Source organism: Chaetodon trifascialis, chromosome 3 (genome assembly GCF_039877785.1).
Source record: "Chaetodon trifascialis isolate fChaTrf1 chromosome 3, fChaTrf1.hap1, whole genome shotgun sequence".
NCBI classification, from domain to species: Eukaryota; Metazoa; Chordata; class Actinopteri; order Chaetodontiformes; family Chaetodontidae; genus Chaetodon; species Chaetodon trifascialis.
Window position 1 is genome coordinate 11,991,384 of NC_092058.1, and position 13,900 is coordinate 12,005,283.

The window sequence follows — 13,900 nt, forward strand, 5'->3', positions numbered from 1 at the left end:
CCTCCTTTTTCTCTCTCTCTCTCTCTCTCTTTGTCTTTCATTCTTTTTTTCATCCTCACAATCGGCAGCAAACTTCCTGGGGGTTAAAGAGGGAGAGACTTGGCAGCGCTTTTGTAAACCCTGGCTGACAGCTCACCGACAAATTTTTATGTTTTCCCATAGTGGCATAAATTTGCAGTTTCATTCTTTATCAAATAGCAAAAAATAACTGCATTGTGGAGTTAATCAAATACAAATCAGGCCATAATAGTCACTCAAGTGTGCTAAAGTGGATATATTGCGTAAATTACTTGTACAGGAAACATCGACCTCTAATCAAATGCTACAAACCAAAATCCTGTTGTATAAATCCGTTATCTTCAAATATAAACAATCCCTTGATTAGCTTAGAGGCGAGTAGATAATACATCTCTCTCTCTCTCTCTCTCTCTCTCTCTCTCTCTCTCTCTCTCTCTTCTCTCTCTCTCTCTCTCTCTCTCTCTCTCTCTCTCTCTCTCTCTCTCTCTCTCTCTCTCTCTCTCTCTCTCTCTCTCTCTCTCTCTCTCTCTCTCTCTCTCTCTCTCTCTCTCTCTCTCTCTCTCTCTCTCTCTCTCTCTCTCTCTCTCTCCCTCTCTCTCCCTCTCTCTGTCTCCCCCCCCCTCTCCCCGGCAGCTGGGTCTTGAGTTAGGTTGTGGAAGTTGTTCCAAACTTTAATCATTGCCAAAGAGCAAGCATGCCCACATCCTCACACAAGAGGGGCCGTTGCAGGAGCCAGTGAACGGGATCAACAAATCCGACCAATGAATGGCATAGCTGTCAAATCCACAGCCGCCCCCGCCTTCCCCTCGCCTGATTGCCCACCAAACCCCGGCCGCATTTCATGCCAGGGATCAGGCATTCAAAACCCACCCTGTGTCTTTGTCTCTCTTACTCACCTCTCAATTATCCTCAGGGTCGCAGCTGGGGAGAGAGGGAGAGGAGGCAAAGGGCGGATGGCGAGGGCTACACATGAGACATGGGGATGGGGGTGGTAACAAGGGCTAGAGCTGAAGAGAGAGGGTTGCCAGGTCTGGGGCTAGAGGAGAGGATGAGAGTTAGAAGTGGGAGAGAGTAAAGAACTCTGAGACTTGGCACCTGCAATGGGTGGAGGAGGGGGGCGAACTGAACAAAACAAGAGGCAAGAGGAGTAGACTGTGGAAAGAAAATACAGGGGAAGAGGTTGGGGCCGCAGCTTAATCTTATTTCACAATAAATGTTCACTGGGTTACTAACCACTCTTGGATCAAGCACCAATACAGAGTAAACACCACACAGCAGTGCAAAGGCTCACACTGAGGTGGGGCAGAGAGACAGGGAGGGAGAGGCTCAGACATAATGATGTATGTATACAACAATCAACTGAGCTCTCAGTACCACAGTTTTGACTCACTGGTTCTCATTTTGAGCAAGAAACTGCCAACCGAAGTGACTGTCCTGCACAGATCTTTACAGAAAGATGGCTTCCCTCACAAAAGCGCCATTCTGTAGCATTGTGTTATGAAATGATTGTATGATGTTCAAAAGTCCAAGAGATTGGTGAGTCTATTTCCAAATGATCTAGATGATTGTGGTATGTTTTACCTGCTGGCAGCTTGGTAGGTAGCTAGTAGTTGAGTTTAAATGACTTGTAAACTGGAGTCAGAATCTTTCAGTTAACTGTTAGGCTGTGTTCAAAATCACTCCCTTGTTCACTCATTCACTACTCTCTAGATAATGGACACTAAATAGTGAGCAGGAAATAGAGATGGATATATTTACACATTCAGAATGGCTGATGTTGAATATATAGCAGCAAACGGGGTTGATTTTGGACACACAATCAATCTGTAATCATTGTTAAAGGAAGATGTTAATTATAATGCAGTATCTCACTACATCCTGGCAGAGGTCATCCCTACAGGCTTCAAACATTAATCCACAACATCTGTGTTGACTTTTGATGGATTTTAGCGTGTAGGACAGATTGAAATTCATAACATGTAAACACTTTGGAGTGTGAGGTTCAGCTACGGGTGATTTTTTTATGAGAGCAGCCAAACATACTTAAGTTTGATGTAATATTTATTCATGGCACAGTCCTTGTTTGGTAAAGTGAGTGCATTATGTTTCCCTTACCCCATTCTAGATTGATTTCAGACACGCAGTACCTCAACACATCAGAAAATTCTCACAATTTGATCTTAAGAATCATTTTTGTAACATCATGGAGGACCTCCGTGTTGTTCAGGCTGACTTTTTTTTTTCTTTTTGGTCGACTTGTGAAAATGAGAATCGTGTGACTGACATCACAGTGGACAGCTTGACACAATGAAATAAAGAGTAGATATCTATTTGATTCTATTTTACTAGAGTCTGGGTTTTGTGTAGCCTGGCATTAGTGGTCGTCACTGTGGTGGGCACTCACTGACAGATCCCTTAATTTAAAACCCAGAGAGTCCAACCCTCGATACATAAATGATATAGTCATATATCTCGAACAATATTACAACACTCAGATCTGTCATTAAGTACAGCCTTTTAAGTAACCATTCATATGACACCCTGTCTTCAACTTAACCTCAAGTTAAAGATCACGACCATGACCATGTATTTGAATGACTTATAGAGAAAAAAAAAAAAAAAAAAAATCAGCTGTAGGCCTGTATTCCTGTAAAATCTGAAAACTTGTAATTTGTTCTTGTGGGCTTTACAAGCAGCTTTCTATGACCTAACTTGCCTAATTGCCACAATGGAAAACTAAATAAAACAAATATAAACATATGAACCTAAGACTTTAAAAATATGGTTTAGTTTTCAGAAGTGTGCCAGGTTTAGCTCTACAGCAGACTGCCAATTTAGTGAGTTAGCTATATTTTACTTTGAGGCAAAGATACAGGAGCTATAAAAGTTCTACACTTTTTCTCACAATTGTGCTCTGAAGTCTTCAGAGAAAACCTCACTGCAAATCTTTGGTTGGGCAGAGGTGGGGGGGGCGGAGGAGAGAGAGAGATACACACACAGGAAACATCTGGGAAGAATCAGGGCGTTAGAGAGGAGAAGATGACAAAAAAGAAAAAAAGCAGAGGAGGATGAAGACTCAACCACAGGTTACAACCAGGCCCAAGCTCTGCAAGGTCTGCAGAAACCCACAAAATGAACACACACACACACACACACACACACACACACACACACACACACACACACACACACACACACACACACACACACACACACACACACACACACACACACACACACACACACACACACACACACACACACACACACACACACACACAACCCTGGTTATGTATATGAAGTATACAAACATCTCAACACAGTTTACTCTGCTGAGTCCAGGTTTTAGTAGTGGGACTAAGCGGAAGTTAGCAATAATATTTGAGTCCTTTAAAATAGAACAGTAAAAACCCAGAGGAAACACACCAAAGCAAATGTCATTTACAGACTGTTCTAGTTATATGTCAACTAATCATACTCGAAATACTACAGGCAATATAAAACTTGACATAAAAATAAAAAGCGCTAGGTTAAATCATTTATTAAGGTTAACATCTAAAGCAAGTAAGACAAACTTTCTCACCACTTCCAAACAGTCGTTTTAAATGTTTCAGATTTTCACTGGTGCAGTAACACTGATAGAAATCGAGCACATATCTGACAGTTAACTGACTGCAGAGAAAGAAAACTCAAGAAAATCCTTTGTTATTAAAGCTGGGACAGATCGGATATGGGAACTACCACAACAAGAAGGCTAAGAACAACATGTGAACACACACACACACACACACACACACACACACACACACACACACACACACACACACACACACACACACACACACACACACACACACACACACACACACACACACACACACACTCTGAGAGAGACAAAAAAAAAAACCCACATGCTCTCCCTCCTTTCCTCACATACTACATAAATAGTCCTGTGTAAAACAAGAGGGTAACAATGACTTCACCAGGCTTGGCCACGCTCGCTCGCTCGCTCACGCACGCATGCACGCACGCACACGCACACACTCTTCCTCTCTTATTTTCTCCCCATTTGGCCAATGGAGAAACTTCCATGAGAACAACTCACTGATGAAGTTCCCAGTAGAAAGCAGCTGCAGTTTCTGTATGCTACAATACTTACTGCATCAAAATGACTAACTTGAAGTTGGTTTTAGCGCCTGTATCTACAGCATCACCTTTCAGAGGAACGTGCATGCAAAAGAAAGCACATAATGTTGATTTTCAAACCTCTGCTTAATCCAGCCCCTGTGTTCAATTTTCTTAGTGAAAAAGAACAGGGAAAACATGAAAAAGGAAGATGTGCCCTAAGCAGTGACTGCCAGACACTGTTTGCTGAAAACATCACATCAACCCCAGGTTCATCACAATCTGACTTGGTAATTATGTGTTATTGGTAATTTGCAGAACAAAACAGCTCACGGTATTTTGAAAAACACACATTATGGTTACAATGAAAGACAATGAATTCTTAATTTTGATATACTGCCTGGGGGGGGGGGGGGGGGGGGTGTAAGTCTGCACATCTGAGGAACTCAAACTTCACACCCAGCAATCACATGTAACCTGGCTGCTGCAAATACACTCTCCTGCAGTTATACTCCCCAATTAAAAGCCTGCGCAAAATCTTGCTCTGTGAGTGGCCGTTATTCTTAAGGGGGGATGAAACAGCTGAGCAAGAGGACTTTTATACTGGCAGGTCTACAACTGCAGAGTGGCAGGCAGGCGAGCAGGCAGCAGCAAGCTTCCAGCCCGCAGGCTCCACTGGACAGGATAAGGCTTCTTTGTTCAAGACTCCTCCTACTCCTCAGAGAAAATGAGAAAGTAGCCCCTGCTGCCTGACAAGGAGCCCACACACACACACAGAGGAGAGATGATCACAGATTGGCAAGCACACATGCATGTATGGACAGGACACACAACACATGTGCATAACTGCACAAACACATGCAGACTCAGGGCAGACATACACATCACGTCCACGGATCAGCCTGCTACGGCGACAGCCAATATCTGCAATCAGACTTTTATATGAAGAATTTACCATGCCATAAAGTTTTCTGTGACTGCGTGTTCTGTATGACTTCACAGCAAAAACTGAAAGAGACACTATTAAAACACCAAGTCTGCCGAGGAAAATATACTCGCAACCACATTGTTAAATACACAGGCTGTTGACAAAAGCAAAATCCATTCATTTATCATGCCTGTTAATGCTTTCCCTCATTAAAAAAATGCAGCTTGGGTTGGTTCAGAAAGTTCTCTTTCTCTAACCCCATCCTGTGCCTCTCCCTAACCTCAGCTTGTTGTGATTGGACAACAAAGGAAACCTGAGCTTCCTCCTTCATTGCCTTGCCTCAAGTCTCAAGGTGTCAGGTGTCTGCGTCAACACTCACCGAAAATATGACTGAACTTACAGACAAAAGAAAGCCGACTACGAGCAGATTGACAAAAACGCACCTTATTTAGCAACTGCTATAGTCAGCACACATGAAAACTGCCATGCAAGCAAAACAGAGAAAGAGTTAAAAAACAAACAAAAAAAAACAGGTGAATGAAAACAAAAGCTTCTAAACATGCAGGAACAGTCGTCACAGGGCAGAGCAATCAGTGCAGACAAAAAAAACAAGCTACACAGACAGAAGCAGCCAGCAAAATCCAACAGCTAGAATGGTGTCAGATAACCATCTCTGACATTTGAACTGTGTGTGCATGCGTGTGCGTGCGTGCAGTGGGGGGTTGCAGTGGTTCATTTTCTGGTTTTCTGTCTAGCTTTTTCCCCTCAAGAAGTCCATTGTTTTCAAATTAAACCTAATCATTGTTCCTTCAAATGACAGATGAGTTAAATGAAGCAGAAAGCTCATTTATGTCAGATCAAGGCAGGGTGACTGAGAAGTACCTCGTCGTGTTTTCTATAGAGGCTGTTTTTACCTTCTATTTTTAGCTTAACTTTTTCTGTAACGACAACCCATCATTCTGCACTTTAGCGTAATCACTGTTCTTTGGACAGGCACAACAGTTCAAACAAGGAGGGAAACTTTTCAGAGGCTGACTCTGACTGCAGGTTTCAACAAGTCACTCAGCAGGTACCTCTGCCAGGGAAGAAAGCCCTCTGAGAAACCTCAAATTAAATGACTAAAAATAAGACATATTTAGGATGGGCCTTCGGCAAATAGGTTTCCAGGATGAAAAATATCTTGATGAGCCTTTGTAGAGAGGCCTGAATTTAACTTCGAGTTGCAACAAGTCAACTAGTAATTGACTTTTCTCGGGTAGAGATTAACCTACAGCTCCAAGAGTCAAGTGACTTCAAGGTCACAGTTAAAATGAAGATTAAAGAAAGGGATTATGGCTTATCGCAGGTTACTTCTAGGAAACAATCATGGTACAATGAGCAGTTTGAAAAGTCACAGTCGCAGTCGTTTCAGTTTTACTTTCGCAGAACCTAATTTTAACCACACAAAATGGTTGTATTGAGAAGCCATGGCAAGGAGTTGCGACACCAACTGAAAGCTGATATGACAATAACTCCCATTGTACTGTGGCAGACCGACTTACAAAATAAAGTCCAACTCGTGATACGCGAGTAGGAGCATTTGGTTATCAATGTATGCAGCACTAAACCGCATTGTGCATGAAAAAGATCTCACAGAGTGAAAAACAACCGAGACAACAGAATAAAACACAAAAGGGGAAGATGGATTTACTGCCTGGTTTTTCTGAGGAGTATAATGGTAATTCTGCCACCACGGACACATCCATAACAGAAAACAAGATGACTCTGCACAAATGTCAAGACACACAAGATAATCCCTTGTTATGTGAGCCCAAACGGTCACAAGATGTAGCAACAAGGACCCCCCCCCCCCGCCACTAGAACAACTTGATTCAAAAGTCAGATTCCTACCTGGAAGACAAGCTGGGCAGAAATATCTCAGCCCAGTCACACAGGCAAGTGAGCATATACAACTTCTGCAATTACTTTTGTTGTGGTAAAAGCCCTTAACCAATTCCGGAAATGACGGGGCAGGAAAGCAGAGTATTTAGCTTTGTTGTGAAGTGTTTGGAACAGACTGAATATTCAGATCACTCTGACAGAGGAATGGAATGATGTTGATACTTCTGCATTTGCTGTAACTCTGGTTCGTCAGTGCACTTCATTGTAATTGCTATGAAAACAAGCTGACTGCAGCTGCAAACTTTCCAGAGTTACCTTTAAAGTCTAAAGGTGTTTGTGCCAGTGTACACAAATGACAGAGTGTACTGCATGTGCATCCACATGTGTTTGCACATGCTTAACCACATAAATACACTGCCAGTAACTGTGCTTTACTCTTAATCCAGGGCTTCCAGTATACCGAGTGCATCCAGGCGTACTGTGTTCCATTGTGTCACCTCATAGCCATGTTGACTGACAAACAGATGACTGTGATGAAACAAGTGACATAAAAACATCCATCATTAATTTGTAACGTTACTCTTATTTTCAGTAACAGGACATATTGCTTAGAATTAGCATGCATGCAAAACTGTACAGCTCTACCTAACACCTCCTTGACTGTCTCTGCAATAAATAGCAATGGCTGGAGTCCCATGACTGACTCGGTCGAGCTGAGAAAGAGAGAGAGAGAAAGAGAGAGCTTTGACTCCACCGCCCCTGGCCCCAGGAGTCCTTCACAACTAATCAGCGCTCCAGAATCCCTGGAATCTCTGGAAGTGGGAATGTGGGAACGTTGGAGATGTGAGTAATCTTTCTGTTGTGCAGTCCCTGTTTCCAAGCTTCCAGAGATCTGCGGCTATAAGGAGAACGCTGTGGAGCCAGCTAAACCTGGCGTAGCACCCTGGAGTCCAAACTGGGACTTCTGAGAAAGGCTGCCTGTGCGCAGCTTCACCAAGCGAGGAGCCCGCAAACATATGGCCAACAGTAACACTTGTCAAGTCAAAAAAAGTCTTCTTTTAAATCCAGTGAGTTCTGTGTGTGCATATGTATGGTCGCTTCTAGGCACCAAGGTTTGTGTGTGTGAGAGACAGAAAGAGAAGCAGACAGAGAAGAGACATGGAGTATTAAAAAAAATGGAGATATTCTTCAGCAGCAACCTCAGGAAATGAGCCTCTAGAAAAGAACTTAAGTTCAAGGTCTTTGTTATGGATTTTATTTGAAAGTGCCTGATCACCCATGCAACAGCAGATGAGTGATTCTCAGTACTCACAGCTGTGTAGCAAACAGTCGGCTCATCTTTGCCACATGCTCGTTGTCGTCCATGTCGCTGTCCCCCTGGTCCCCGCTCAGCTTCCTCTTGGTGGGGCTGATGGGAGGAGGACCTGTCCTGTGGCTGGAGATGGAGGAGATGGAAGATGAGGAGGATGATGACGAAGAGGAGGAGGAGGAGGAGGAGGAGGAGGAGGAAGACGAGGACAGAGACAGGGACTGGAGTCTGGGGTCCCCCCTCAAAGCTGCTTCACCTGAAAAGGACAGCGGGGGAGACAAAAAGATGAGAGTAGGCAGTTAGAACTGAGAACATGAGGTAGAGATGAGGTAAACTGCACCTTTACACACACTATGAAAAAGGAAAAGATAAAGCCAGACGAGACTGAAAAGAACTGTGTTGTCATAAAATCTGAATATTCATTAAGTTTGCAAAACAACAGTCCACTATACTTTTGGTTATTTCAAACATGAACTGACACTGCGACACTGTTGCCGTCAACTCACACGCTTGCACTTCCAACACGGTGCTTAGCCATGGATGTGAATTATGGTAATTAGTCAAAATGATGGTATTTCCAAGTAGAAGGCAACTGTTTTATTGCCACTTTAAACAAGTTGACCACAAAAACTACTTCATGACAGTGTTACTGTACAGGCTGTGTTCCAGCTCAAACTTTGGATTTTGTTGATTTATACCGTTTGCTGAGTGAGGCACAAACCTCTGGCATAAGCAGAGGAGTATCTGGTTGGGAATGTTTTGGAAGAAATAGTTGTGGATGGGTTCTGCATATACGTGTGTGTGTGTGTGTGTGTGTGTGTGTGTGTGTGTGTGTGTGTGTGTGTGTGTGTGTGTGTGTGTGTGTGTGTGTGTGTGTGTGTGTGTGTGTGTGTGTGTGAACTATTTCTCTGTGTGTGTCTGACTCTGCTTTCCTCCAGTCTTGTCCTGGTACAGAAGGCCTACAGAGCTGTCAGTGAGTGGGAGTAAGAGCAGAAGAGAATCAGGAAAACTACCACTGGCTCTGTCTCAGCACGGGGACTTTCCACTGCTTCGGCCTCATGTATCTGTCTGACTTTTCCCAAACAAAACATAAAGCCTACACCAAAACGCCCATTTCATCTCACAGCTTTCCGCAGAACTACTCCCATACTCAACACAACGCTACACCGACTAGCTGCTCAGCACAGTAGAGATTTAATCATCCAAACTGTCTTGTATGCTATGTTTGTGTTTATTCTGCTATGCTTCCAAATTGCATTACTTACACTTTAGACAGGCAGTCGTAAATAAAACAAAGGCAGAGTAGCAATGAATCTGCGGGACATTGCTCATTATTTTTAAATTTGCATTAATTCTGCGGATTTAAATGAAGAGTTTATTAGAATACACGACTTTATTTTCAATATGAAGAAAAGGAGGACGTCTCCTATCAACAGTGTTCTTTTAGAGGTGGAAACAACGAATTCTGATGCATAAAGTCATAAAATCTGTGTAAAAACCACTTTATAAACCGATCTGAAAGAAAATCACATCATTAATCCATTCAGGAGGCTGTAGGGCTAAAACACACACGCAGAAGCACGCACCCACACTGACATGGTTTTGTAATGTCACAAAGTGTGTGCTCTAGTCCCCCACTGTTCCTCTATGGATGTGTACTTTTAGCATGGCCTCCCAAACACAGCAGCACCAGCTCCTCTCCTCTCTCTGGCATGTTCCTGCTCGCCCCACTGTGTACCATGGCAACAAGGGTGACATCATTGTTTTTGGCAGGACAGAGGGGAGGCAATAAAAGAAGAGAGACTATGACACCACACCGGCCAATCAGGATCCAGGACGCATAATAGCTTATCAGAGGTTCAGGAATGAAGTGCTCAACAAGGGGGGAATCTTTGACTGTTTCCCCTGCAAACAAAAAATAAGACATTTGACTGTATTTTGGACGAGTCAAACACTGCTGATCTAACTGCTGCTGAACAATGAACTTGAGTGACATTTCACTCAGCTGCCAATTAGGTGCACCTATTTAAAACTAATGCAGCCCTGCGAGAAATCCCACATTCATGAAGGCTGTGACGTTCAGTTTTTTGTTCTCTGCGGTTTAAAGAGATGATGATTCAACCCTGTGATGCAGTTTGACCAAAAACTGAACACTGAGTTAGAATGGATTAGTTAGTGAGGTATACCTAACAAGTGGGTGTATAGATTTATTTCTAAAACTAAGTTGTGCAAGGCATGCCTCTTTCACCACGACAGACTCCTGAAAGAAAAATGTGCTTATCGGTGTAAAATGTAACACAGTGATTTTTGAAGAGCAGCAGGCAAAATGAAAAAAAGATTGGCAGACGCACAGAATTACAATACTAGAAACGACCCTCAGCTTTGCTCTCCTCATCTGTCTTTTGTGCAGTTTACCTTCAGATCAAAAGACAGATGGGAACAAGGAAAGAAGCCAAGTACTGACACAATCACTGACAAGTAGACATGCTATTCTGTGTGTGAGAAAATTAGCTGCAGCTATTTCTGTATGGACAAGAAATACTGACTCACAGTACTGCAGTTTATAGCCATGTATAATATACATTTGTTCAGCGCATAAAGAACACTGCAATATTACAAGAAAACATTTTTTTTAATTTGCACAACCAGCAGACGGTGTAAGGGGGCTGGTGCACAGAAGTAAAAGTCCATTCTGTCTTTTCCCTTCTCTGCTCTCTCAGTTCATTAGGTCCACATGATCAAAGCCCATTTCTCTTGACAGAACTTCAAACAGTTTGGAATCAGGATGAGATTGGATTACAAACGGAGGTGAACCTCTCCATATCTCCATTTCCCTCTCTCCTTCTCCCCTCTCCTTTCCTCCATCAGATACTTAAAAAAAGATGAGTCCAAGCATGTCCTCTTCTGTCTCTGCAAAGCAGGAAAGTGATTATTTTTGGCTGAGTTTCTCTGTAACCTGAACTTGCCCCTCTGGGTTGCCTTTATTTTTTAAGCCCATAGAGGTTTTGGGCTTTAAATACTTGAAAGGACGCACAAAAAAGCCCTTCCACAGAAGTTCTTGTCTGTGTGAGCTGAACTTTTAAACCGGATGTTAGATTGGTTTGATCTCTGGCAGAGAGAGGAAGAGAGAGCAAGACAGACAGAGGGAAAGAAGTTGACAAAAGTACATGGCTTTGAGGAGGTTTTCAACCTTGTTTATTTTCTCCTGCTCAGCAGCAAAAAGGGACAGTCAGCATTCCCCTGCACCCCTCAATGCCAGGCCTACAACTGATAGCAGCTTTACAGAAAGAGAAAGGGAGAGTCGGAGAGAGAGGCAGACACATGGACAGAAAAGCAGAAAGAGAGTCTGAGAATAAATCAATGCCACAACTGACACAAACAATCATTTCCAAAAACATAATTAACGCCACAGTTTAATATGGCTGGGAAACAAAATGATTTGAAATTAAATGGAAGCAATCAGGTTGGTGTGGGATTGCAGGAGATTTGTGTCTACAGTTAGTAGTTGTTTACAACTTGGAGTTGTTGATAAGCAAAATACATCAACTCATCAGTAACTGTAACAACAATGTTAATGTAATAATGTCATAACCTGTATGACATACTGGAACCTAAGGGCACACAGAGAGGCAGACATTCACTGGGTTGTTCTAGTCTTCTGGCAATGACACCATGGTTTGACTCCTGTCCTCCTTTCCTGCCATGCTACCTGGCATCATAAGCACTGACTGCCAGCACTTCAAGCCCAACTACAATATAAGACGTCATTATTGCTAATTAATAATTGAAATCTGCCAACCAATTTCCAATTTGCAAACCTGCTCCATCCATAATCTTCTGCCTAGGGTAGGAATCTTTGGGCATCGCATGAATCAATTCTGATTCAGAAACGATTCTCAATATTCAAAAGCAATTCTTGATTGAATGAAATGGGGGCACTATTTTCAGTGTCTTGCTCCAGGATACTGTGTGCCAAATCATTCACTGGTGTCCACTGTACTACAATATGAAAAGTAACTGGCAATTAGAATAAATGATGCACATCCTTTTCCTTTAAAACAGGTGATGGTATTAATGAGTGAATTTGGAAGCATCTTACAGCCCTTTGCTTGTATGTGAATAACAAAATGAGGAGGTGAGGGGGGGCTTTGCTGTGGTATGAATGTTATATCTTCAGCCGTGGAGAGCAGCCTCTCTGCTGCACCAGTGGCTCTGGGGAAAGATGTGAGGAGGGGCAGGGTTTTCTGGGTGAAACAAACTGAGCACCAAGTTATTTCTCCACCTCAGTTGGTTGAAGTTGTTTAACACTAATGAGTGCTAGTCAGCCAGCAACTTTTGTTACTGGTGATCGCTGCTCCACTTCACTGATGTTAGTCTCTGAGTGGAGGCGCAGAGAGTTCAAAATGTAGTTCACGCTCATCCCACAAAAGGTTATTATTTTTACAATTAATTAAAAAAATAAATTCTTGTAACTGCTGCCTTTTTTTTTTAAGATGAACTACAAGATAACTCGAGCGTGTGTGCACTGTAGATTGTCCGGGTGCTGCACTACCCTTTCAGTTGAGGTCGGTATTTTTCGTTCCAAAGATTTGGATTTGGGAATCGATTCTGAATCATAAGAGATAAGAACTGAGATTCTATCGTGAATCATTTTTGGGTTGTTTTCAGCCACCCCAATTCTGTTACATCCACGCAAACCTTGACAGTCAAACTGAGGTCAAGATTGGTGTTACCATAACCCAATTAACACATCCGGAACTACTACACTTTCAAATGACTAAACCACAGAAACACCTCTGTCTGACTCTTTTTGTCGTATCATTGCACATTCATGCACCGGAAAAGTCACAGAAGGAAATGGATGAAGATCACCGGCTTATACTAAACTGTGGCCGTGCATCAGCCCAAAAACACTAGATATCAATGAAACAGCCACATTTATCTTGTTTCTTGCTTTCTTTTATGGCATCAACAAGATGTGTGCTGTACGCCACTTGACATCCTTCCCAAAATCAGCCTGATCCTCAAATCATTAAACTTCAGATAACTGGGGAGGTCCATATAGTGCAAACTTGCAAATGATATCAACCCCAACGATCACATTAATACGGTAAGTCAAATGTGTCAGACTGTGTAGTGTGCATTTTCAATTACTGTTCTGATGTATATTTTTTTAAATAGGCCACATGCTTTACTAACACATCTAACACTTGTCTTGATCAGGGTACGAGTACATGTGTGAGATAATAAGTATCACGTCTACATGTGCCACACTAAAGCTCTTGGGACAGCGTACCAGTATAAATGTGCATATATGTGTGAATTTGAATGTATCTGAGTTTGTGTGCTCGAGCATACAAGCCAGAACACACACACTAGCACAAAGCTCTTCCAACCCCTTCTTGGCTCAACATGTTTGAACATGAAGAGCTTTTCTTTCATTCCTTTTACTGATTGGCTCTTTCCCTGTTCATATATCTTTGTTTTCTTATCATGAGGCACATGATGGAGTCAGATTTTAGCTCAGTCAGCAAAATACACACACACACACACACACACACACACACACACACACACACACACACACACACACACACACACACACACACACACACACACACACACACACACAAATACCC

At 42.6% G+C, this 13,900-nt stretch overlaps 1 protein-coding gene across 3 annotated transcripts in view; it reads right to left on the minus strand.

Annotated features, from left to right (window-relative positions):
- The window catches only part of vgll4b (vestigial-like family member 4b), a 42,313-nt gene that overhangs the window by 8,704 nt on the left and 19,709 nt on the right, over nucleotides 1-13,900 (minus strand). For all 3 annotated transcript variants that reach the window (XM_070959012.1, XM_070959013.1, XM_070959011.1), the window contains one exon: nucleotides 8,265-8,517. In XM_070959012.1, the coding sequence (XP_070815113.1) occupies nucleotides 8,265-8,517 (253 nt within the window). The remainder of the gene's footprint in view (nucleotides 1-8,264; nucleotides 8,518-13,900) is intronic.